The sequence below is a fragment of the Furipterus horrens genome, unplaced genomic scaffold (genome assembly GCF_987537825.1).
Source record: "Furipterus horrens unplaced genomic scaffold, mFurHor1.1.pri manual_scaffold_5, whole genome shotgun sequence".
NCBI lineage: Eukaryota > Metazoa > Chordata > Mammalia > Chiroptera > Furipteridae > Furipterus > Furipterus horrens.
This window is the reverse complement of record NW_028327175.1, coordinates 180,221,986-180,249,515: the sequence shown is the minus strand read 5'-3', so window position 1 is coordinate 180,249,515 and position 27,530 is coordinate 180,221,986. Positions and strand designations below refer to the sequence as shown.

The 27,530-nt window shown below is 39.2% G+C and overlaps 1 protein-coding gene and 1 non-coding gene across 2 annotated transcripts; both read left to right on the top strand.

The window, feature by feature from the left end:
* Positions 1-1,207: 1,207 nt before the first annotated feature.
* On the top strand, positions 1,208-27,530 carry CWF19L1 (CWF19 like cell cycle control factor 1). Its single transcript, XM_090278403.1, has 14 exons — positions 1,208-1,304; positions 4,396-4,480; positions 5,280-5,358; positions 6,571-6,672; positions 8,902-9,116; positions 11,056-11,174; positions 15,005-15,089; positions 16,619-16,759; positions 18,025-18,139; positions 18,883-18,962; positions 22,729-22,938; positions 23,751-23,870; positions 24,306-24,403; positions 27,142-27,530. Exons 1-14 carry the CDS (start codon positions 1,282-1,284, stop codon positions 27,284-27,286), a joined length of 1,617 nt encoding a protein of 538 aa, XP_090134529.1. The 5' UTR covers positions 1,208-1,281; the 3' UTR covers positions 27,287-27,530.
* Positions 23,411-23,559, top strand: LOC150010495 (small nucleolar RNA SNORA12). Its single transcript, XR_016511583.1, has one exon. It is a non-coding gene; the product is annotated as a small nucleolar RNA SNORA12 (small nucleolar RNA).

The following is a 27,530-nucleotide window of genomic DNA, read 5'->3' as shown; positions in this document are numbered from 1 at the left end:
ATGTAAGGTGATATTGAAATAGAACCCATGGGCTGTCCAGTTATGAGGCGCTCGATTGCCCACCGCCTAAAAGCATAACTCCCAATACCAGAGTTTGGTGAAAAGGAATTGTTTATTTAAAGGTTATATAGATTTAGATTAATGGCAGATTTCTGCTATTAAGTCTTACTTCCTTTTAAACACCCCGAAACACATAGTTCTGCCTCCCCCTGCCAAACCGGGCTAGTTTTAGAATAGAAAAGTCAGAGGTATCGTTTCCCTTAAGGAAAATAGAGGGAAACGTGGCTTTGTAGTCCCCAGACACAGCTGAGCTTTGCTTTACCTGCCGCTCCCAATCATTCGTGCCTGATTGGGGAGGTTTTTCCTGTGTCACGGTGTCCTCCAGCTCTTAATCCAGAACCACATGTCACCTGTTTACCCACCCAACCTTAAGGACAGTGGTGAGGTGCTTTTGCTCTCTTTCAACTGGTGCGGCCCTCTCTTAATGGCTGCCGCCATATTTTTAAATGCCTGACCTTGGCCTGTTGACGCAGTCAGTGTGTGGTGACCAGTCGTGGCCACTTGTAGAATTATACACAGCGCTCTAAGCTTTTCATCATTATTCTATGGTCAAAGCCCCTCCCATCTCCATAGCTATTTACATATTAAGAAACTAAGTATCTCTCAGGAAAATTGCTGTGCTACACTCAGTCCCATTCCCCATCCCCAAACCGCAGGCTGTGGGGAATTTGGGAATCCCGCTCTGTAACAATATTACTGAATTAATGTTAATTTTCTTAGGTGTGTTAATGGTGTCATGGTTATGTTAGGAGGATGGTCCTTATTATTAGGACATGTATTCAGAGGTATTCTCGATGTCTGCAGCTTACTTTCAAATGACTCAGAAAGTGATTGCGCACCTTGAAGGCAATAACCATTCTTCTTTAAATATTTTGACAGGTTCAAAACCTATGAAAAGCATGTTAGGTTTCAGGATCGGTTAGGCCCAACTTTGTGCCCGCAACTTTCTCGCAGCTCAGTCACTTCAGTGGCCCTGAAATAAAAAGTCAAAATAGGATTCCTTTTTGTCGCTTCCCCTTCTTCCTTCTTTCCTCTCGTAATTCCTCCTCGGAAGAAACTACCTCCGAGAGGCTTTGTCCCTCGGCCCGTTCCGTAGGTAACCGAACCTTCATTGGCTACGACGCGCTGACGTCTTCATTGTGCTGCGGACGCATTTCCCGGAGGAGCGCTGGTGCGGCGTCCTGGTTTTCAGTGGTGGTCCCAGCCGTGTTTTGGGGACCAATGGCTGAGAAGCCGTTGCGCCTGTGAGTGACCCTGAATCGGGAGCTTCTGTGCGCGCCCGTCTTCCCGCCGGGTTTTTTCTCAAGACGGGAAGGGAGGGTGGAAAGGCGCAGGTGGGAGCGGGGCGGAGGCTTGTGAGCTCGGTTCTCACCTTTGCGGGGTGTGCTCTCTGATCACATCTTCGCCTGGCCTGGCCAGGCCTCTTTCCCCGGCCGTTTTCGCTTCCGAGCGAGAACTCCTGGTGATACTCGCTGAGAGAAGCGGAAGCTGTCAGCGTTAGGCCTCTTCCTTGTCACGTCATGTTGGCCTCTACTCTCACGCATCATTTACCCTTCTTTTTTCCCCGCACTGCATTTACGTAAGCAGAATTTCGAGGCGTAGGGCTGGTTGATGAGCCCCGGGCAGAGGGGAACAAGATGGATGGATAGGGCCTCTGCCCTGACACACACTTTTTGGAGGGAGATTTTTGGGAGGGGAAGTGCTGGGACCGTGAAGAGAGGACTTCCATTCATCCATTCATTCAACAAGTATTGAACAATTGCAGTGTGCTAGAAGTTGCACAGGTGTAATTCCGGCCTTAGTAGAGCTTATAGTGAAGAGAAACAGTAATCAGAGAACTCAGATATGTGTAAAGTTACAGTAGTGATAAAGATCAGGAAGAAAAGGTTCACAGTGCTAGGTGGATGTATAGTAGGAGTGTTCGGCTTAATGGGGGAAATGTTGAGAGTGAGGACTGAGCCTTAAGTAACATTTTTTGTCTTTATTCTAAAGAAAAAAGGTATTGAAATGTTTAAGACCATCTTGGCATGATCAACTTTTCGTTTTGGAGAGTGATTTTGGCTTCAATGTGGAGAACAAATTATAGCCAAATAGAGGACAGCTAGGGTTAGATAGTGATGGCAGCAGAAGAGTGCAGGGATTCATGGTTTGTTAAGGAGGTGAAATCAACAGTGCTTGGAGATGTTTCAGTTGTAAGGAGCCGGCACTGCCAGGGCCCCGGATTTCTTCTTCAGTGGACGAGGAAACACTGGAAAAGGGCCCAGATGAAGAGATGATGAATTTTGAGGTGTCCTGTGATGTACAAACTGAACCATGGCTCTTCCAGAATGAGTTATAATTCCTTGGGACAACTACTATGATAGAGGAAGTGCCGGATTCTGTGGGAGAACCAGAAATTGGTGACTGTTAGGGACTGGAGGGCTTCCTAGAAGAGGCTGTGCTCAGAAGATAATAAATGCCTAGTAAGTTATTGCAGAGCTTGCTCTGAAATGCGAAATGGGTTTCTGAAGTTTTGAGAGTGACTTTCTGACCTGGTCAGGAAGGCTTGAGAGATGTGCCAGGATTTGAAGCATGGGAAAAATTTAGACGCAGGATGGGTAGGGTGGGACTGTTAGGAGAAGTAACTACTCCAGGGAATGGCAGAGGCAGAAAGTAGTCAGATTGACAGTAGGGAAGGTTTCTGTTAGGGAAACTTGGAGAAGCACCGGGAAGAGAGATCAGGGGACTTGTGGAAGGCTGTGGTTCTACATGCAGTGGAGTTCTCTTAATTTTAATGTTTTTGTTTTTTTTTTTTAAAGATTTTATTTATTTATTTTTAGGGAGAGCTGAAGGGAGGGAAAAAGAGAGAAACATCAATGTGTAGTTGCCTCTCACGCATGCCCAACTGGGGACCTGGCCTGCAACCCAGGCATGTGCCCTGACTGGGAATTGAACTGGCAACCCTTTGGTTTACAGGCAGGCACTCAATCCACTGAGCCACACCAGCCAGGGCTTAGTTTTAAGTTTTTTTTAGTAACACCATTAAACTGTTGGCTTTATGTAGGATGAATAGGAAGAAGAGAAGGCATTAGAGGAGATGTAAGCGTATTCTCTATTTTGTATCCAATGCCAGACTCTTATATTTCTCGTGCTGGCCCTGCCATATCACAGGACTCTCATTCACTCAGCCTTGCAGCTATCCTTCATTCCTCCTCCTTCCTTTCCCATCCTACTTTTCCACTCCAATTTATATTCAGGTCTTCAGAATTCTAAATTTCCCATGTGTTTTTCTCTTCCCCATCTTCATTTGACATTGTCCTTTTCACTGATAACTTTGCTTATAGTCAGTTGTTCCTTCAGACCACCTTTCACTCTGTTGCTAAAGTGATCTTTCTAAAACAGAGATGCTCATGTCACTATCCAGCTTGAAAATGTTCATTAATGGACAATAAAGGTACACCAGAAAGACGTAATGACAAAACAATAAGAAATGGTTCAAGATGAGTTAAAAGACATTAATAAAATGATATAAGTGGAAATTAGAATTATTAAAACTCAGATGATAGAGCAAGTTACTTCACAACTTAGGGCCAGCCTGCCTCATGAACTTTAGCTCTTTTCACTTTCTACCTCCCTGCCCAATAACACTTTACACAATACCTCTTATTATAGCTCTTTTTAAAAGTAGGTTTACAGTTTTGAGTGTGCAAAACACAGAGTTTATTCTTACATTACTATTTGTTAATTATTTTCCATGCAAACAACTATAAACATACTTTTGCCCCACCCTGTATAAATTTATGACTATCAGAATATCTCCCCTTCCCTGACTGTAAATTCTGTGAGACTTGAACTGTCTTCCTCTTCTTCGTACATACTCCTAACATGTTCTTAGCATAGTACTTGGCATATTGCACTTAGCATATTGTAGGAGTTCAGTATGTGTTTGTTGAGTGGATGATTGAAGCCCTGTACTAAGATAATGACAGTGGAAATAACAAGGACAGAATGCATGCGTGCGATGTTTGGAAAAAGGGATTGATAGGACTTGGTCACTGGAGGGGAGAGTTTTCACTCTCTGATCATGTTGGTGATAGACTCATCCACAAAACTTGGGAAGTGAGGAGAAGAAGCTGGTTCAGTTTGGCGGAAACAATAAGGTAAGTTTTAGATACAATTAGCTGAAGGTGTTGGTGAAACCTTTAGGTGAAGTTGCCCAGTGGTCAGTAATAGGTCACATGTGCTGAACCTCTCAGGTAACCTCAGAGACTGGCTCATATATCTTTGTGATCCAGGAAGACCTGGCAGGCCTGTTCATGTTTCTGGATTGCCTTAGTGTTTATCTCTTGTTTGCAGCTTGGCTTGTGGAGATGTTGAAGGAAAGTTTGATGTTTTATTCAATAGAGTTCGAGCAATTCAGAAGAAAAGTGGGAACTTTGACGTAAGATGTTTCCTTTTTTTCCTAAATTTAATTTTACTGTCAACTTACTAAAATAAAACTCGAGCTCTTTTATTTATTTCTTGATTGAACATATAACTTTTTTTTTGTTGGATTGTGTACCTTTTGTGAGCATAGCAACTTAGTAGCTGCAGAGTAGTGGGTGGGGTAAGGGAGATGTAATCACGTTTTTATACTTTTAAAATTTCAATCTTGTTACTTTAATACTGTACACCAATGTGAAAACAGACTAACAGAACATCCCTAAGTGATTCTGACCACTGGATTTGGGAAGCACAAATGTGTTTTGTGAGTGTACGGTGTAGATTAAGTCTGATGACATGAGCAAATGCTTCACAAACCAAAGAACCTTAAATGTTATGTGTGGTTGCCACCTAGACTGTAAACTCCTAGAGTACAGAAGAGTATTCTAAGTATGGGGATACTATGTTTATTGGGTTAACAGCTGAGTAAAGACAATAGGCAGAAAATGTGTTTTTTTTAATGCCCTGTATTTCTCAAGGTATCTAATATTTAAAGTTTATATTTCACATGGGGATTCTTCAAGGTTGATTTCTCCATCTTTCCTTGGACCCCCCACTCTTCCCCATCCCCAACTTGAATTTGACAGTGAGACAAAATTTAGTAATTTGTACAATTTTTACTGAAGAATTATGCAGATTGATTAAGGAAAAAACATGATTTGAGACCATTAGGATAATTAGCTGAATAATGTTACTATCAATTATGTACTATTTGATATAAATAAATCTCATATATCTGTTTAAAAAACTCATTTTAGCTGCTGTTGTGTGTAGGAAATTTCTTTGGCTCTACTCCAGATGCTGAATGGGAGGAGTATAAAAATGGCATCAAAAAAGGTATAGAAATTATTTTTATTTAACAAATGATTTCTAATAAAGTTTTAAGACTACACTTTTTTTTTTTTCTGGGTTGTTTTTCACAAGCGTTAGTTATTTAAGAATTTCCCTTTGAGCTCCGCATTAAGCTGGGAAGGATGCAGATGCATCTAAATGTTCATATTTTGCATGTGGTTGGAATTAGTTCCAGAAAACTCAATTCTCTTTTAAGTAGGCAGAAATTAAATAAATGCAATCATATATGAGGTCTGTCCAGAAAAAGCCCAGCCATTGTTAATATAACAAGAATGGTTTTTGCAACATCCATGTAACCTGGCAGCCAAGGAGAGTGGACTGGAATGTGCATGTCTGAACAATGATGACTTCACTGTACTAGTAAATGGGGGCGGTAGACACTTGAGTGAACATGTGAACTCTGTGGCCATTGTATTCAAAATAACTGAGTGAGTAGAGCAATGAATCTGCATCAGATTTTGTGTTAAGCTTCAATATTCCTCCATGGAAACTATTCGGATGATTCAGAAGGCCACAGTTATGGGCAACTGGTGATTGGCAGCTTCATCATGACAGGTGCACCCGCTCATGCATCACATTTCATGCAGTTTTTTTTGTTGTTGTTTGTTTATTTTTTTTGCAAAATATCCAATCATCCAGGTGACTCAGCCCTGCTACAGCTCAGATTTGGTGCCCTGCGATTTCTGGTTTTTCCCAAAACTAAAATCACCTTCGAAAGGAAAGAGATTTCAGACCATTGATGAGATTCAGGAAAATATGACAAGTCAGCTGATGGCAATTGGGAGAACTGTGTGAGGTCCCTAGGTGGCTACTTTAAGGGGACTGCGGTGTCATTCTCCTATGTACAATGTTTCTTGTATCTTTATCTTCTTAAATGTCTCTCTTTCATAATACATGGCTGGATACCTTCTGGACAGACCTCATATGTTCTTCCATTTTTCCAGTATTAGTGTTCTTTTATTAGCCTTTTAGGGTCGTATGTTTTCCTAATTATACATTAACCATCCTTTTTAAGATGTCACTTCATCATCTTGGTGATACCATTTAATAATCAGGCCACAAGGTTGGGTGTAGGATATCCCAGCTGGTGATCATATTCTAACTTTTACTATGATTATTTTTCCTATGGGAAAGCATTTCTCCAGTTCCAAAGCAGATCTGGTAACTCTGTGGTGTCATGTCTGCTTCTCTCATTAGCTCCTATTCAGACATATGTGCTGGGTGCCAATAACCAGGAAACAGTAAAATATTTCCAAGATGCTGATGGGTGTGAATTAGCTGAAAACATTACTTATCTAGGTAAGTTGATCTTTTTGGTGTTTGTAATGAATGTAAAAAAGTCTCCTAGGAAATTTGTGGCTGGATTCTTCTGCCATTACTACCTGAGAGAATGGTGGTCAGGAGGATTCCTTCCAAAGTCTGTCTATACCCCTAGGACTAGAGCATTCTTTCCCTTTGTGGTCTGTCCTTCCTCCCTCCAGTCTCCTCATGTTCCCACAACCAAATACCTATTCTTTCAGCCAAACAGGAATAAGTTATCTTGACTACAGTGTGTAGAGAGTATTTAAGGTATAAATTATGTTTTAAAAGATTTATGTACGTGGTCTCACCATATAACATACGGCTTACTTATTAGGTTCCTTAACTAGCTATAGCTCTAGGTCTCACTACGCTTTTGCAAACTGAAGTTTCTAGTGCTGATCCTTAGGTTTTTCACTTTCTTTGTCCTTTTTCTGGTTCCAGGTCTAGTCTTTTAATTCCAGGTTAAAGTTGTTCCCTCTCACCCACCCTGAATCTCTTTTAGTGGTTTTTCTCAGTGTTTGGCCATTTTGTTTTCACCTGTAGCCTCTTGGATCATTCAGCTCACTTTTTTCCTTGGATCATTCAGCTCCACTGCTCTTCATATTTCCTCTTTTGTGGTCTCTCATTTCCCTGGAAAGCTTCTACATTTTCTTTGTTGTAAATGCTCTTCCTCTCTCTCCCCATCCTCATCCATCTTGGCCTTTATTTGATTCTCGTCATCTGACTATGGCCCTCCTGTAAGCATTCTCATCTTATTTCAATCATATTGGGATTTTTAGGCAAAAAATTGAGGGAAAAATTTTAATTTGTTGTTTTTAACCACAGTTGTGAGATACACATTTTGAAATCTCTTTGCTGTAGCTCCTAATGTAAGCCTAACTTATTGTAGTTCTCACTGTAGCTATTAGATTTCGATTAAGACCACTGCTGTAGATATTTGTGGCAGCCACTTATCATACGAATTTAGTGCCAGGAGTGGAAAGAGCAACTGAGGTATCTGGGTTATTTCTGTGAAAAGAGATTATTTTGGGATCCAGGAGGAGGAGCAAACAATGAACTTAATAGTGAATATGTAATACTGAGCTTGAAGTGCTGGCAGAACATCCAGCATATAGTGGGAGGTGATCTTGGTAGAGTATATAAATACATTGGTGTTGAAGAGTATTGCTTTTTGGGAGCTGGTCCCATAAAGATGAGAAATAAAGCTGATAAGGAGATCAAATTGTTAAGTAAGAACTATAAGAAGGGAAGCAGGAAGATGATAGAATCTTGTGGTGGGGGGTGTATATCTTCCCATAGAAGGCAGGCAGAAACAGGTAAAAGGCATTTGAGGAGCGTTGGGAGAGGTAAGGATACTATCTAGTTCATAGACTAAGTTAAGAGAGAATAGTTTTCTAAGTAGAAACCAGTGGTGATTAGTGACCTTTAAGAGAATGATGGGGGAGGGACATTATTAGATTGCAGTGGGTTAAGGAACTGATTGAGAGGTAAAGCCCTTAGGACAGACTACTCTTGAAAAATTTGAAACTGAAGAGGAAGACGTTTCATCATGAGTTAATATGTGTGTTCCTTAATTAGTATGTATGTTTATTAACCAGTATGTGCCTTTATTTGTTAGTATGTATATTAATTAGTATGTTTAATATTCTATTTCCTGAGTGGAAAGAGCTGGTTGCAAAGAAGAGACTCAGTAGATAAAAGGAAGGTAAAAATTGATGGAGCAAGGTCTTGAAGGCACAAGCCAGGAATAAATTTAGAAGAGGGTAGGGTCTCTAATTTTTCCCAAACAGCTGCTCTTTTAAATGTTCTCCTTCAGTTGGTGGCTGCTGCCTGCATGAAGAGTACGCCTATTCTAGACTATAGCTTCCCCCGAGCTGCACTTATTTCCTTTAATTGCCTCTTCCTATATCTAGGTGTAGAATCTCCTCTAGAAGGCAGAAGGCTTTTCTCTTAATCAGTGCTTTCCAGCTTTTTTCACTAGCTCCTGGGGCAAACAGACTGGCCAGTGGGCTCCTGCAGTCTCCACGTAAGGGCTGTTCTTACTGTTGTAGCCATCCAACATTTAGACCTAGCAGCCAGAAGGGGACTACAGGAGTTTACACTCATTCAGACCTGTAGAAAGGCAGGGAGGTAGCAGAGTCCTGGCGTGGGGAGAGATATTCTTCACTGTAATGACATTTCATTTTGCAGTTTGACTGAAACTTGTCCATTTTTCTTTGAACCCAGGTCGGAAAGGTGTCTTTACTGGAAGCTCGGGGCTGCAGATTGTGTACCTCAGTGGAACCGAGTCCTTAAGTGAGCCAGTCCCAGGTTACAGTTTTAGTCCCAAGGATGTGTCTTCTCTGAGAACAATGCTGTGTTCAACACCCCAGTTTAAGGGTGTTGATATCTTGCTCACATCCCCGTGGCCCAAGTATGTGGGAAACTTTGGGAATTCTTCTGTGAGTAGTGCTTGTTCAGTTGGAATTTCTATAAGCAAATTGCACTGGCTTAATTTGAGTTTTTTTTTTGCTCTTTATATTAAGTATTTCAGCTCTCAGGACCTTTCATAAATTTCTTTGTGCATTTTTTTCCCAAGATACTTTAAGCTACATTAACTGATCAAAGCAAACATCAATCTTATGAAAGCTTCGTTCACAGCTGTGATTGCTGAAATCTTAATTATAAATTAATGGTTCCTTAAATTATATTCTCTGCTTCAGGTGCCCTTGCTCAAGCTTCCTCTTAATATGTTTTGAGGGTTCACTAATTTTCAGTGAAAAGGTTTATAGCAAGTGGCCGCTCTGCAGTGATATTTTCTTTACATCCATTACAGATTATAGCTTTTTGGCTATCAAAAAATTTTTTTAGATGGAATCATTCTGGGATCAAAGATAGTGATCTAAAGACCTAAAGATAGGAAGTGAGGTGTTGAAAACTTGGTCCTTCTTTAATGTGAAAGCTGTAATGTTGGGATGCATTGGAGCTCACCATAGCATTTGATTTTAATATTTCTATAAGCATTCTAGAAGAGGGTGTATACCAAGCTGCTGAGTAACAACTATCGTGAGTTGGGCAATACTGTATTTGTGGAAATAAGCCTAAGGAAGATCTGGAAAGGTGGTGTGCGAGGGTGGGAATCATCAGCTGAGCTTCAGTGAAGGGAAATGTAAGAATACATTCAGAGGCAAATACCGACTGATAGATGCAGAGTTATCAGTGTTGATCCGGAAAAGCGTCTTGTAGAACCCTCTCGGCCACTTTAGCACAGTGTGTCAATGACCAAAAAAGGCATTGTCAGGAAGGATGTTGAAAGGAAAAAAGACAAGGTTCTCTTCCCCTTCCACAAATCCAGGGTTATTCTTCACTTAGAATACAAGGGACAGTGCTGATTGCAGCACAGAGAAGATAGAGCAAAGGTAGGGAAGGTCCAGAGGACTACTAAGCTGATGATGGAAGGCAGAAAGACACATGTGATACTCTAAGTAAGGATGAGAGGAAAGAGCCGCCTTCATTTTGGGGGTGCTAAAAAGATTTTGATTAAAGTTTTTAAATAACCATATAAGGTATATATAGGGTGAAAAAATCAGTATAGTTCACCAGTACCTAAGATACCACAACTAACCTAAGGCTAATTCCTTGCCCTTCAGCAGAAACCTGAAGGAGGCAAGCTGAGACAGAAGGGAGTTCTTGTTTTACTTAGTGGAAAGTTAACTTTGGTAATTGATTTCCAGCTAATAACCTCTCTTAGTTTCATAATGAACATTATGGATGAAAAATCACATAATTTGTTGTTAGTGGAAGCAAGGAATGTTCTGGAAATAAGCCTAACTTTTGGCAAACTTTATAACAAAGGCGTGGTGTGCCCTTCCACAAACCACACCTTTAACAGAAGCAAAATAAAGGATCGCGTGCTTATGTGATAAAGTCCCTGAATGTCCAATACCAAGTACTCAGTAGGTTCCAGGGGCTCTGAAAGCTAGCTTTAGGTTCTATTTTGTGCATTGACTATCTGCACTGTCAGAACTGTAGGTGCACAACTGTCAGAACTATAGGTGCACAACAAAGCAGATTATAGAAGCACAGTCTCTGGGCTTCAGAAAGAGCTTTCCAAAAAAGATTTTAATAGGTTTAATAAACCCTGTTTTGGCTATTAGTATAGAGGACTTACATTGTAACCTCTGGCTCTGGCAGTTGTTCCTATTTCTATGTCATAATAGCCCAGTTTCCCTTGTATGTTTGAGATTCTCTGACTGCCATAGTATGGAACCTACTATGCAAATTCTGCCTACATTTGTATCCACATATAGATTTCAAACACATTTCAAAGTGTCTTGTTATTTTTTGCATTTCTTGGTTACTCTTGAGATCTGTTAAGATGACTGAGTTTCTGTTTACTAGGGAGAAGTAGATACCAAAAAATGTGGCTCTGCTTTGGTCTCCAGTCTTGCCACAGGCTTGAAACCAAGATACCATTTTGCTGCTTTGGAAAAGACATATTATGAGAGGCTTCCATATCGGTGAGTAGCATTTTATTCTTTTTGGCTTTTTGAAGAATTTGCATTGGACCTTCTGCGTTAACTTCTCATAGTCATTTCAGCCATAATAGCATCTTGGTTCCTTTTAGTTAATTGGGGACTGATATGAGTGACTCAAATCATTCAACTTCTCTGAGCTTATTTTTCCTAATTTGAAATATATGGTATTATACTATATAGAGCCTTTTAAAGGTTTGAGGGTCTGAAGTAACAATGCTGTTTAATCATTGTAGCCTGATGTAACACAGTTACTCCTGTTTTGATCAGGTCAAAAGGTAATCTTTGTATAATCTTAATCTCAGTATAATCACTTTAGAAGTATTTCAGTTTGAGAATCAAGAACTTGTATCAATTAATTATTTTTATAGTTTGAATTTGAAAGTGGAGTTTTTAAAGGATGTATTGCAGAGAAAATAAAGCCGGTGACTTATAAGTGATAGAGTTAAATAAAGATAACTCTGAATTATCTTCACTGTATAAGGCATGGATAAACCCTAAAATAACTTATAAAAATTTTTTTACACAAAAGTAATATATGTTTTATTGAAAGTTCAAAAAATATAGGTGATCAAAAAGAAGAAAATAACCTGCCCTTTCCCCATAGTACCACAGTATAAGATATAACCATAGGTAATACAGGTTTTTTTCTGTTATTATTTCCATATGTGTATCCAGAAAATCTTGTTCTCTAAAACCATGCACTAAAAACAAAGGTTATGGGAACAAGCCACTAAAAAGCTATTCAAATTTTAAGGATTTTAATACACATTTCTCTGAAGAACTCAGGGTAATCCAAATCAAAACCACAAGGAGGTACCACTTCATATCCACTATGATGGCTGTAATGAAGAAGGCAAATAATAACAAGGGTTGGCCCTGGCTGCTGTGGCTCAGTGGATTGAGCGTTGGCCTGCAAACCAAGTGTCACTGGTTCAGTCCCCAGTCAGGGCACATGACTAGGTTGCACGTCAGGTCCCCAGTTGGGGGTGCATGAGAGGCAACCACACAGTGATGTTTCTCTCTCAAAACAAACAAACAAAATTGTTTAAAAATAAATAAATAAATAAATTCTCCAAACCAATATTAAAAAACAAACAAACAAGGATTGGCAAGGCAACATGGGGGAATTGGAACCCTTGTACGTTGCTGGTGGGAATGTAAAATGAAGAACTGTTAAGCATTTTTATAAAAGGTTAAACGTAGAGTTACCATATGCCCAGCAATGCCACTCCTTTTCCAAGCAAAATGAAAACACAAGTTATACACAAATGATTATAACAGCATTATTTGTAATTATTCATGGCAGCCAAAAAGTGGAAACAACCCAAATATCCTTCAGCTGATGAATGGATAAGTAAAAAGAAGAATATCCATACTAATGGAGTATTGTTCAGGAAGAAAAAGGAATGGAAAATTGATATATGCTACAACATGAGTGAACTTCGAAAACATTATTCTAAATGAAAGAAGCCAGACACAGAAGACCACATATTATATGATTCCATTGATGTGTAATGTCCAGAATAGGCAAATCCATAGAGAGAGTAGATAAGTGGTTGCCAGGGACTAGTTGGAGGGAAATGGTGAGTCACTGCTAATAGGTAGAGTTTTCCATTTTTTCATAATGAAAATGTTCTAAAATTAGATTGTGGTGATGGTTGCATAGCTTTGTGAATATGCTAAAAACTATTGAATCATTTACTTGAAATTGGTGAGTTGTATAGTATTTGAATTAGGTCTTAATAAAGCTGTTTAAAGAAACAAAAAATCCTGTATAAATTTTCAACCAGAGCTATACCAAAAACCCATTTAGTTATCATAATAAAAATACAGTTAAATCTCCACTAATGTTTGCACCTAGAATAACGTCAGTCCATGCTTTGTATCCCTGTATTGTGAGTCTTATGCTTCCTTCTTTGAGGAGCTAGTTATGATTAAAAACATCTGAGGTAGCATTCTGCATCAACCATTTTTATTTTCAAATAATGAGGGAAACATCTTCCCAACTTTTTTATCTGTACTTGCAATTTCCCTGTGATATTAGTTTTCTATTGCTACTATAACAAATTATCACAAACTATAGCTTAAAACAATACAATTTTATTATCATGCAGTTCTGTAGGTCAGAAGTTTGTGATCTAAAGACCTAAAGATAGGAAGTGAGATGTTGAAAACTTGTTATTTCTCTAATGTGAAAGAGAAATCATTGGGCTAAGGTAAAAATGTTGGCCCAGTTGTGTTTGTTTCTGGAGGTTCTAGGGGAGAGGCAGTTTCCTTGCCTTTTTCAGCATCTAGAAGCCACCTACCTACTTCCCTTGGCTCATGGCCCCTTTGCTCCATCTTAAAGCCAGAAACTCTGGTTGAATCCTTCCTACCTTCTTCTATAGCCATTTTGCTCTGACTGGCTGCTTCCTTCTTTCACTGTTAAGGACCCTTGTGGTTATGTTGGGTCTACTAAGGTAATCCAGGACCATCTCCCTGTCTTAAGGTCAGTTGGTTAACAAGTGACTCAATCTGTCATCCTAATTTCCCTTTGCTGTATAAGCTAACATTCACAGGTTATGGGATTAGGATTTGGACATTTGGCGGGGAGTGTGTGGGGGGGGGTGCCATTATTTTCCTTACTACACCTGGATGGCTTAATAGTGTAAAGTGTTAGCAGTTCTTGAGGTCACTGCACTGGTCATTGCTTGCACTAAAGAAAGACACTTCTCAGGATATTCCTTAATGTCTTTATTCCTTAGTATCTTTATGTATTGTTGAAGCTTCCGTTTAATTATGAGTAAACTTGTCCCAGTCATTTTTAAAAGTTGGGGAAAGTTGCATATGAAACAGCTTGATGGTCACCTTATACCGACATCATTTCCATTTACCAAATATGAATGTACTTAACTCTCTTTAAAAAAACAAGTTGTCACAGACTGTATTGTGATTTATTTATTTCAATAATGTGAATATAAAACGTGTATTCGTGTATTTATTTATATAAAATGGTATACTAGATTTTTTAAAATGAAATTATATTTTGTGATAGATTCAGGAAATTTCTGAGGTATGAAGAAAGAACTCTTAAGCATTGGCATTTGTATGAATGGTCACCTCACTAAAAATAAATAAATAAATAAATAAAGCTATTGTTTTTAAAAAATTACAAATAAGCCCTGGCTGGTATGGCTCAGTGGATTGAGCACTGGCCTGCAAACCAAAATGTCGCTGGTTTGATTCCCAGTCAGGACACATGCCTTTTAAAAATTCTAAATTCTAAATTGCATAATGTAGAATACTTATAAACATAGGAAAGCTCAAAAATATTTTGGCATATGCAATTCCCATATTTTTTCTATGAAAATAGACGCTCATGTACTTTTATATTTTTTCCTAAAAAAATTAAATCGTATATATTACTATTTGAACTATGTTTTTTTCCCACTTAAAACTAATTTCTTTTTGGTTTTTATTATTACAACTTTTTATTACAAAAAAGAAGAGAGAACAGTATAATGAACCTTCCTGTACCCATCATCTAACTTTAGCAACTACCAACATTTCACCAATTTTACAACTCTTTTAAAACCAGAAGTTGGAGTTTTTATGTTTTTCAGATTTCATGATGTTATTTTCCCTAACAACAGCCCTGGGAGGTAGGGATGACTATTCTATTAGATGGACAGGTAACATCTGAAATTATGTTACAGGTAGTGATGGACCCAGGACACTTTTCATGGCCTCATGGAGTCTACATATTTTATAATTGTAAATCAAAAGTTAAGTTAAGTTTGATGGTAACCTGTTGTCTCTCAAATATATTATAGAAACCACATCGTTCTGCAAGAAAATGCACAGCATGCCACCAGGTTCATAGCTTTGGCAAATGTTGGAAATCCAGAAAAGAAAAAGGTAAAGATTTGAATATTTAGGGGTAGGTTAATCATCATTGTCTGCCTGATAAATGTTTCTCTTTCCCAGTTTGGCATTCAGGTCTTCTCTTCTCCCCAACTGCAGTGCCTCAGCACCTCAGTAACTGCTCTGTAAAAATATGGTAATAAAAGGTTAGGTTTTCTTGGGTTCTTTGTAGGAGATTTTAGAGAAGCGTTTGGAAAAATAGGCCCAGTGGAACAAAGACAAAATTTCAAGTGAATGTCGTTTCTTTCTCCCCATATCCGTCTGGTTGTCTCTGTAGGTATTCATGAGTTGGCTTTTCTTCTTTTAGCAACTTTATTGAGCAGAAATAATAAAATCCTCCCAAGAATTCACCTAAGCCTTTCTTGGCTTTGAGAAATCTTAGTAATACATACCTGGAATCTATTTTTGTATTGGAAAACAGTGCAGGTGAATGAAAGAGACTTATTACCAGAAAGGCACATTATTTTTCTTACTTCACTGAGATAGTCTCTGTTTTTGTAGGGCCACAAGCAGGATATTGTGGATTGAGACAGCTAAGATCAGGACAATCAGTCAAGTGGCAAAATAGATAAATAATCTGGAGATTTATTTCACTATAACATGCCATAAACAGTGTACATGCAAAAGATAAGCAAATACATATTTTATCTTTTCCATAATATATTAAGCTTTTAAGCCCAATGCATTCTTAGCAAGTTTAGATTTCTAAATTTTTTTTACTGCCTTTTAAAGGCTGAATATTACTCATAGTATTTCATATTGCTTTACTCTCAGGGATGTGTTAGCCTCAGCCCTAAGCAACTCATGCTTCAATCAGAGAATATGCTCATTTTAAAATTTGAGAAGCATTGTTAAATTCATCTAAAAATTTTGTTCCGTTGGTTTTTTCTCCACATTCTCACTGGGTAGTGTCAAATTTTTGTTAAAGTGATAGGTGAAGACGTTGTATCATTCTTAATTAGTTGCATTTCTGTGATGAGTAGTGAGGTTAAGCATCTATTTATATCTCATCGAAAGTTCTCAATTACTTCACAATCAGTCTGAGATTCTAGATATTCATATGACTACTTAACTCTTTGCTGCTAGTCCCTAAGAAAATTTATCAGCATATACAGCAGAAATTGTATAATGTCAGAGGGAAACACGAAGTTGTCAATTTAGAAAAAAGAGTGGCAGTGCCAGAATTCTGTTAAGTACACAAGATACAGGACTCAGAGACGGAGCGGTTTGTTTTCAGAGGTTATGGAGAAGTTCCTACTGGGCTTTGGAGTGATGGTTGTTTAGTGTAAGGATGGGGACTTTGATTAGTTGCTTATTACTTGTCAGCCCTTGGTTAACCCTGCAGAGGTAACTGAATTGGCATTTGATTTACTAGGCATTCTCCGAGCCACAGATAGGCCAGTTGCTGCTCTTTTAATTTTCCTTAGTTTCAAAAGCCTCTGTGAAATCTTTGCAATAAAATAGATCAATTGCATTTGGATAAACTTTTTCCATTAATGTTACTATATTGTTTTTCTTCGTAGTATCTTTATGCATTTAGTATTGTTCCCATGAAACTAATGGATACTGTAGAACTGGTAAAGCAGCCTACAGATGTCACTGAAAACCCTTACAGAAAATCTGGGAAGGAAGCATCCCTGGAAAGACAAATTCCTGCCCCTGAGGTATGTTCTGATTGAGAGGTGGCATTTTCTGGGCAGCATTGCCCCTACACGTGTTATAGTTTTAATTCGTGAGATGAGTTTAATCCTCAGACTCTTAATTTTTTCCCCCCTTAGGAAATCATGGTAGTATTTAGAAAGCCTTAGATTTTAAGTAAGCTCAGTGTCTTGTTTTTTGTTTGTTTCTTTTTATTTTAGTTTATAGGTGTTCTATTATTGAAAATCAAAATCACAGTTGAGGTGTGAGGTGATATTTCCCACTGGTGCAATAGTTTAAAATAAAACAGGTCTACTTGCATTTAGTCATTTCTTACATACTGATCCTACATCCTATAGGTTTAATACTAAATTTCTTTTTTAAATGCTTGTGCTTTCTTTTTTCTTTTCTTTTTTATTTTGCATGTGTGCTTTATTTTTCTTTCTTTTTTAAAAAAATATTTTTCTATTACAGTTGTCCCATTTTTCCCCCATTCCTCTCCCCTACCCCACCCCCCCTTTCTCCCACAGTCATTCCCCACCCTGTTGTCCACGTCCATGGGTCATTTGTACTAGTTCCCAACTAGACCCTTCCCCTTCTTTCCCCCCTTTACCACTTCAGTTTCTCCCATGGTGGTTTTGTTTTGTTTTTTTAATTGTAGTTGGGCTTAACAGTTTTATAGTTTGTCTTTTTTTTTTTTTTTTTTTTAATCCAAAGTTGATCCTCTATTCTTAACTTTCCAGTCATGGATCCAACAACTGTTGGTAACAGTGTAATCTGTGATTTTATAATGAGTGCTAGTAGGTAAATAAGATTCACACTGAGGAAACTTTTAAATAGCAAACTTTCCTGAAACTTTCCCTTCACTACAGCAAGGAATATCAAATGAGGGAAAAATTAGTATGCTTTCTCAGACTTTTTTTTCTTTATGATCAATCTTCTTTTATTTTTAATTAAATCTCAATTAGAGTTCTTTGACCTGTGAAGTATAGAACTGCAGTGAGAGAGAAAAGGAAAGGAATTTGGATAAGTTCACATTGTTGTTTTAGGTAAGAATTGCTGTATAACTTGGACTTTAACTTGCTTTTCCAAAGAGATGAATTTGGTGGCAGTTTGGATAAGTGTTGAGAAATATGACTGAGAGTCCAGGTATCTTCTCTACAATAAGCAGAAAGGACTGGGAGAAAAGATAGACATTACGTGGCAGGAATGTTCCTTTGTATAGAACTGTTTTGTACTTGTCTAGAGGTTAGTTTAGTAACATCTACACTTCTGTCTTTGGCAATTTCAGGAAGAGTCAACCTGTCAGTTTTTCTTTGATTTAAATGAAAGGCAGGGAAGGAAGCGGTCATCCACAGGCAGAGATAACAAGACTTCTCCTCACCCAAAGCAGCCTCGCAAACCTCGTAAGTACCTCGGTTCCAGAGGTTTCCTATGTGAGCAAGAACTGTTATTTCGATTCGTGTTTGGGAAGCAGCATCACCAAGAGAGCCTCTTTTGGCAGTGGGAATTGTACAATGAGTCATTGGGACCCATAGTAAAAATGAAATAATACAAAGACGGCCTGACTTGGAGACTGTTTGAGACTATTCCTATGAGAATTATGGGAACAACCCCTTTCACTTATGTCTGTAAAATGTGAGGTAAAGAGCCTACAAAAACTAATGTTTGTTTATAAAATAATAGGATAATCAAAATGGCAGAAATGACTTTGAGGCTATTTCATTGAGATCCTTTTTATCTACCCCCTTCATTTCAAAGGTGAAGACGCTGACCTTGGGAAAACTTATTGCCCAGGGACACATGGCTAGCTAGTGGCAAAGCTGGGACTAAAATTGGGGTTCCTGACACCCAGTTCAGTGTTCTTTCATTACAACCTGTTGCCAGTTACATGCTACTTTAGTCAATAGGTGGTTATCACTTATGGATCACCTACTTGTGCAATGGTTACCAATTCAGAATTTTTCTAATAGAGGTTCAGTTTCTTTGATAGTGGTGATGGAGTAGGAGTCATAGTGGGAACACAACAGGCCCAGACCATTGCAGCAGTGCTGTAGATCAGTCTTTGCAGGATATAAAGGTCAGAAAAGGGTGGTTATATGCTGGAGTGTTTGGACCATAGTGACATTTGGCTTTCTTCCACATGAAGCTCAGCCTCTAGGACCCTGCTGGTTTTGCCTTGCCAGCCCTGAAGTGGAGAAGCACTTGGTGGTTAACATTGGCACACATGTAAGTTACTTTCATGTATCTTTTACAGAGGAGACACCCATTTGTTTTCTATGACTTTATTGAGTCAAAATACATTGAAACTTACCCATTTTAAGTGTACTGTTCAACAGTAAGTTTACCAAGCTGTGCAACCATCACATACAGTTTTAGAACATGTCTGTCACTCCAATAAGATTCCACATGCCCATTTATAGTTAATCCCCATTTCCACCCTCAGCCCCAGGCAACCACTATTCTACTTTCTGTTTCCATGGGTGTACTTTTTCTGGACAGTTCATGTAAGTGAATTCATAGAATATGTGATCTTTGTGTCTTGCTTCTTAGCATAATATTCTTGAGGCTTATCCATGTTGTAGCATCTATCAGTATTCTATTCCTTTTTATTGTTAAATAGTATGCCATTGTATAGATACATACTACATTTTGTCTACATATTTGTCAATACTTGGACATTTGGGTTGTTTCCACTTTATGGCTATTAGGAATTAATGTTGCTCTGAACATTTGCCTGCATGTCTTTGTGTTCATATTCATTTCTTTGGAAGAGAAACCTAGGAGTGGAATTTATGCTTAACCTTTTAAGAAACTGCCAAACTATTTTCCAAAATGACCGTACCATCTTATATTCCCACCAGCAGTGTACAAGGGTTCCTGTTTTTCCACACACTTGCCAATATTTGTTATTGTCTGTCTTTGATTATAGCAGTTCTCCTATGGCTTTATAGTGCCAGTTTCACAAGATGGTTCCCCACCTTCCTCCCTCTCTGATAAATAGGTGTGGATCTCCTAAGGAGATGCTTTTAGATACTTTTTGAACTCTACATTTTTATTCTATACTACTAAAAAGCAATAAATTCTCAGTGTTGCCTAGTAGGAGAGGATATAGCTTCCTAATGACAGGAATCCCATATCCACATTCCTGGTGTGGGTATCTGGGAACCTAAGTAGTAATTATGAGGTTGCTTGGTAAGCACTGACTCAGACTATGAGAACTGGGTGATCTTGAGGATGATCTTACTTATTAGGCTGTGATGAAGTATTGTGTCTCACAGTAGTCATTCTATTTCAGATTTCCCCAGATATTTTTCCTTGGGCAGGGCTCCGTTTGGTATTGAATAACACTAGTTTTTGACCTCATTCCACTGGGATCCATATAGACTTAGATCCCTTTTCATTTACTTAGAATGAATAAGCTTAATTTTCAGGTCACAGTTATCCCCTTGTCACTCATGAATAGAATCAGCTGTTTGTCCATGCTCCTGAGGGAAATGTTTACAACCATTTCTTAGTGTGTGTTGCTTCTGCAGACAGATACTTTCATCTGTTTTTTATTGATTTATTCTAATTTTTGTTTCTGAATGTGACCTTTTCCTCAATTTACCCTGACAATCTGAGGGTCTTTTATTGTGGCCTTCTACACACTGACCGACTAGAATCTCAATTTCATCTTACACTTTAAGTCACATCCCTTTCCTGCGTTTGCGGTTTGAGATTGAATAGTCCCAGTCTTTTACATTTAATTTTTATGTCATTGTTATTGGCACGCTCCTATCTCTTGGGGGAATGCTGATGGGCTGACACAGTTGGACCATGGAATCTGTGGATGAACTCTTCAGTTTGAGGAAGAGAAAACTTGAAAAGCTCTTGCTTTTACAGGAATTCCCTTTTTGGATTATTTCTTTTGGCCCTTGTTTTCCTCTTTGGATTAGTTTATGCCATTCCTCTCTTCCTCGTACATTGAATGGTAAGGCAGGCTTGAGACTACTTTCTCTTTTGGAAGCTTCAATAGGTTCAAAATGCCATGCAGGGGAAAAGAGATTTGTGCTCTTGGCCTCAGGGACAAATGATCTTTCCTTTCCAGTCACCTTTCTATTGCCCAGGGCGTGAGCCTAAGGGATAATGGAGGAAACCTGTTTGTTTCTCATCTAGGCCTGAAGCTAGAGGGGCAAAAAGCATCCTAGGTCTGACTGTGGCCCAGCCCAGCACCCCAAGTAGGAGGCCACATGAAGATTTTAGCACCTACCTAGTAATCAACTCTACACTCACTCACACTGTCCTTTGTCTGGTGGAAACCTCTTGGGAACCTCTGGTGATCTCTGGTGTCTGGCAAAGGGTTTGGAGTCCATTCTCTACATCCATTCTACTTAATCTCATTACTGTCCGCCTCCTGCTTACTCTTGTTTTTGCCATGCATTCCTCAAGGGACATACATAGAACTATGCTAATGACCCATGGCCACAAATTGGTAAAAGGAGGGGAAGGCTGCTAAGAGTTCAGAATAACTCCTTCAGAGTCCATACATTTTACTATGGTTGAAGCATTCATTCGGGTCCTATTTATACGTTTGAGATACAGTTAGAGATAATTCAAGTATAGGACAAATGAGAAGGTGAGAGTTTGAAAGGGAGGAAGGCGATTGCTGAGTAGTCTAGACTAGAAAGCTTCAATAGCCTCAATACACATCAGAATATAAAAACTGCTGTTTATGGTGGTGACCTTCTGATGTAAAGAAAAGTCTAGAAGTCTCAGGCTTCTAGAGTAAGCTTTTAAAGAAACAATCAAAAATGGTTATTGTAAAAATTAAGATGCCCTGGCTGGTGTGGCTTAGCAGGTTGAGCGCTGGCCTGTGAACCAAAGAGTCACTGGTTCAATTCCCAGTCAGGGCACATGCCTGGGTTGCAGGCCAGGTCCCCAGCTGGGGGCACGCGAGAGGCAACCACACATTGATGTTTTTTTCCCTTTCCTCCCTCTCTAAAAAATAAATAAAATCTTTTTTAAAAATTTAAGAAAATGCTTTTAGTGCTTATAAGGTTTTAATGAACTTTAGTCATCTGGAAGAGTAACTTTGTAGATGTGCTCAATCCTCTGTGCCGAGTAGATCAAGGAGGGTCATGCTTTAGTTTGTTTCTGCTACCCATGTTGTCATTCTATTGGGCTTTCTCAGTGTAAATGAAAAATAAATGACTCTTTCCCTCAGCCTTAACTTTGAACCCACCACACTGAAAGTGAACTTTGGATTGTTCTTTCTAAAGCTCCGATACCTTCATTTGCATGCATTGGTATACATTGGCTTTTCTCTACTCACAGGGTTTTTTCCTTCAAAGGATGCTTGAGTACAGGGCAGTCTCACATGTTTTGGTTTTGACAGAAATATTTTTAGTTGCTGTTTAGCTGCCAGCATTCATTGTTGGAACCAGCCATAGCTTTCTAACTTTTTGGTTATGCTTGAGTTTGAGGTTTCTCCTCCTTTCTACCCCATTATATGTTTGCTTTCACTTTGTAGAGGTTAGTCAGCAGCTTAAGGCTGTAGAGACATTGGATGCTAATCACGGCACCTTAGTCCTTTTTGTGAGCCTGGGGGTGTGTTTGGGGTTAGATTGGATGTTACTTTAGGGACAGTATTCATTTTGAAATCAGAAGTGGTATCTTTCTGTGGCTGAAGGTGATAGGCTCTATTTGTTGTTCTGGCCGCCTTCGGCTCTGGTGTGTTGGAAGCTGAAAGCCTGTTTTTGTGCTTCTCATTTGCTCCCAGTTCATTTGATGCTTACATAGAAATTTGCTGCATCTAATCTCATTCTTCAGCAGGTACTTGAGAACATTGTTGTTATTATCTCTAAAATCAGATTTTTAAAGAGTTGGAAAATTTCTATTAATAGCCTCTTAGCTCTTTTCCACACCCCTCAGTCTTGTTCTTTGTACAGGCTTTTCTCCCCAAAGGCTCATACAGGCAGTATTGATGTCTTGCTTCTGTGTGCTTCATCTTCAGTGCTACCTTGCCTTGGCCAAAGGAGGCTTATCTGATGACCATGTCCTTATCCTGCCCATTGGACACTACCAGTCAGTGGTGGAGCTTTCAGCAGAGGTGGTGGAAGAGGTGGAGAAATATAAGGCTACATTAAGGAGGTTTTTTAAGAGTCGGGGGAAACGGTGTATTCTATTTGAGAGAAATTATAGGAGCCATCATCTCCAACTCCAGGTAGGTGGTCTCTGCCCATGAACTTGGAAAGGGCCCTATGGGGACCTAGCTATTGATAAGTATTTAAATAATGTTAATTTTAATAATTAATTTGATTAATAGTTAAGTGTTTGATTCCAGTAAAAATCTAAATACTTTATACTTAAAACTTTAACATGAATTGTCACATTAATATTTAAATAATGTTCATTTAAAAGGTTAAGGAGTCTAGTGGTAGCTCCAGAGATTTCACAGGGAGGTGCATTGTCAGTATAAGTGAACTACACACACAGTAAGCGCCTTGTTCTAGAAGAGGAATGGGTGGTTGAGGGAGGTTCTAAGAAAGATTTGGGCCTTGATAGGTAGAGTTTTGAAGAGATTGGGTATTCTGTGTGAAGCCCAACGTGACTGCTCATTGGTAGGAAATAGTCTCAGAGCCTGCGTGGGGCTAGCCACTCAGTCATTTGGAGATTGTTATGGTTAATTTGTTTGTAGTTGTGGTGGTTTTCTTTCTGGCGCATTTGTTAAATTTTCAAATGGGCCTGACTCTGCCACATATATTATATAGGAGCTGGCAAAGGCTTGCTGACATAGAGATCGCTCTCTAGCCTTTCCTGCATGTGGAAATTGGCTCCCACACATGACTGGCTATCTCATAAGTTTAAGTCCTTACAGACAGGCTGACATGGACCTGTCTGGCCTGAGGAGAATCTCTGCTGAGGGGTACTTCTCACCCCTGTGATGGATTTGCTCTTTCTCAGAAACTACAGGAGGCTTGACCTCTCTGGGACCTGCATGAAGAATTTCTCTTATCTTGCCCACCCCCACCCCAGGTCATTCCTGTGCCACTCAGCCGCTGCACTACGGATGACATTAAAGATGCCTTCATTACCCAGGCACAGGAGCAACAGATAGAACTGTTGGAGATCCCAGAGCACTCTGACATCAAGCAGGTAAAACGGGAGCGGAAGGTGATGTGCAGGGAGAAGTAAAAAGCTGGTTTCTGACATGTTGAGCCTGAGGTACTGTCAAGGCATTCCAAAAATGTTAAGTAGGTGACAATTTGGAACAAGAGCTTGGAATATTGATTAAATTGGAGACAAAGATGGCATTACACCAATGCCTCTGTACTTTCCTGGGAAGAGTAAGAAATTAGAAACTTCATAAGGCAGGAATTTAGAAAGATGGGTGCCGCTTGGAAGATCTTTGTAGTATCTTCCAGTTTGGCTTTTTAAACTCTAGTTTCACTGAGTGGCTTGTGGATCTATAGCTGCTTACATCCTCTGTGCTTCTAGACTGAATTCCTTGCCAAATTAAAGCTTTTAAGAGATGGATTTTAGGTTTTTCAAGTACTATTGTATGTCCTCATGCAACTCTGTTTACTTTAGATTGCACAGCCAGGAGCAGCATATTTTTATGTTGAACTTGACACAGGAGAGAAGCTTTTCCACAGAATTAAAAAGAATTTTCCTTTGCAGTTTGGAAGGTTTGTATAGTTTTCTTATTTTACTTTTACTTATTATTTAATCCTCACCTGAGGACATGCTTATTGATTTTAGAGAGAAGGGGAGGGAGGGAGGAAGAGAGGGAAAGAAACATTGATGTGAGAGATAAACATCACCGTAGCCTCTCGTATGTGCCCTGACCGAGGACCAAACCCACAACTTCGGCATGTACCCTGACCTGGAATCAAACCTGTGACCTTTTGATTTACAGGATGAGGCTCCAACCGACTGAGCCACACTAGCCAGGGCATAGTTTTCTTATTTTAAATGTATTTTCACTAGACCGTCTCTGAACAAAGTAGTGGTCTGAATGGACAGTTAAATAAAAAGCCAAATAAGAAACAGGTCTTGCCCCAAGGAAGCAATAGTTTTAGGGCAAGTCAGATATTTACATGTATGACAGTAATGTGAAAAGTACCCAACAAAGTTTGAGGAACAATGTATTTTGGGAATTCAGGGAAGGAAGAGCTTATGTCAGATAGATGAAAGGCTTCATGAAAGGGTTGAGGTTGAGCCTGAGAGAGAGATTTAGAGGGCAAACATTGGACTGTCAGAATTCTAACTTGAGGGAATAGAGTGCTGCCATTAACTAAACATAGCTCTGTGTCAGGCACCATGCCAAGCACTTTATATGCATTGCTTCACTTAATCTTCCCAGCTCTGTAAGGTAGGTACTATCATCTCAGTTTACCAGTATGGGAAATGAGGCTTTAGAGCAGTACCCAGTAGAGCTTTCCACAATGATGGAAATGCTCTATAAATCTGCACTATCCTGTGGAGTACTCACTGGCCACAAGTGGTCACTGAACACTTGAAATGTGGCTAATGTGAGTGAGGAACTGAATTTTTAATTTAAGTTAAACTAATTTGAATTTAAATTTAAAGGTCTGTATCTAAGTACTGGCTCCTACAGCATGGCTCTCGAGTGGTTAGGGAACTTGTTCATGGTCACACAGTGGCAGGCTCAAATCCTGGCCTGTTGGACCACAAAATGTGAGGTCTTAAACTCATTATTCTGTAGTGTCCTAAAGGTTTGGATGAGTATTCATTTCTTCTCATATCAGGCAGAACATAACTATAACACCATACAGGGAGTAGCAGTATGAACTAGGCAAAGACCGAAGACAGGAATTTCCTGACCAGAAGAGAGAGTATTGAGGGAAGTCAAAAATGTGGAGAATAAATGCTCTGATGCTGGTGCCTGTAATTTACAGCTGCCCCCCCCCCCCCCCCAGTTAGAGCTGAGCTTTGAGTCAATCTTGAGCCCTTTTTGGCCTAATTTGGAAAGCTTCCAATACATTGCCACCATTGGATAAGTCTAGTAGATGTAGTTGTCTACATTTTCAGAAAGATGACAAATAACTGTTAAAAGCTTCAAACATTTGACATTATCTTTTTTCTGTTGCCTTAGCAACAGATGCGGATGTGGACACCGATGACATAGGCACATGATGGCAGATACACTCAGGCACATAAGCCTCCAAAAGAGGAGTTTTCTGATTTTATGCTCATGATAGTTAATTTTAAAAATGTGCTAAGTTACTGTTATAGAGTATTTTATAGTGAATGAAATATATGAAAAGACTTTTTTCCCATGCTGGATAAGAAAGGTAGTTCTTTCTTCATTTTACAGGCAAAGAAGTAGGTTCAAGGTTTGCCCAGGCAGCTAGACATTACACTCAGGTCCTATGACTTTAGAAGGCTCATGTGATTTGTTTTCAACTCTTCTATTTATTGTAACTTCAAAGTGGAAAATGAACCATATAGATGTGTGAAGAGTTATATCTAGTATAGCAAAATAAGTAAAAATAAATAAATATAAAGCAGTGACAATTAAAAGCTAGCTTGTATATGTGTCTGTATGTAGTTTTTTGTTTTTGTTTTTTTATTTTTTTTGATATTGAGCCTGTGCTGCTGTGCCTGTGTATCCCTGAATTCCCTAAAAGGAGAGGCAGAAAGTCAGAGTGGATTATGGTACTAGGTGCCTAGCTGCACCATGCCCTTAGCAAACTCATGGTCTAATTGGGATGACAAAACTATAGTTTAAGGCAGGATGTAATCACAGCTAGTTTGGTGCTTTATGTTATCTCCGTATCTTACAAAACCCTTATTTTGTATTTCATAGGCAAGACTTAGTTGCAGTTACCTGTTCAAGTCATAGACTGCAAGTAGCAGAGCTAGGAATGGAATCATCTCTGATATTTCTGGCACTGGGGCCTGCCCTCATTCTTCTGTGCCATGTTGCTTCTCTAAGTACCAATAAATGTAGTTTCAAGTTGTTCAGAGAAGTAAATGGGATTTCGGGGGTTAAGAAAGAGGTAGGTCCTGACTGGTGTGGTTCAGTGGCTTGGGCATCGCTCCACAAACCAAAAGCGTTTGCCGGCCAGGTCTCCAGTTGGGTGCATGTGAGAGGCAACCCATCAATATTTTCTCCCTCTCTTTTCTCCCTTCTTTCCCCTCTCCCTAAAAACAAATAAATAAAATCTTTAAAAAAAAAGAAACAAAGAAGTACAACGTGAGCTGGTCACTTAAAATGAGTATGATTTTAATAGAATGGCAGAGATGGTACTCGGAGCAAGAGAAATGGTATGAGTAAAGTCAGGAATTTGCATGCCGCCTTTGGGTGATGTTGAGGAGAGCTCTGGCTGGAGAGGAAAGCAGTGGGCGTGGTTTCAAACTAATACTGTCTATTTTGACTTGTTCTGTGCTTTTTCTGCAGGGAAGTCCTGGCAAGTGAAGCCATCCTTAATATTCCTGACAAGTCAGACTGGAGGCAGTGCCAAATCAGTAAGGAAGAGGAGGAGACCCTGGCTCGCCGCTTCCGGAAAGACTTTGAACCCTTTGATTTCACTGTGGATGAATGAAGTTTTTAAAAGAAACTACAGTCTCCTATGGGGACTGTTTCCCTGCCTCTTTTTGCTACATTCCCATGGAACCTGTCTGCACCAAGAGGCCTAAAATTGAATATTTTTCAGAAAAAGTCACAGTCTAGGATAAAAATCCTATGTTAAAAGCATGTTTGTCATCCAACTCCAAGTACAGCTTTTGTTTATCAATATTTTCAAAAACATTTAAATTATCAAATAAAATCTAGATACTTTTCCATGA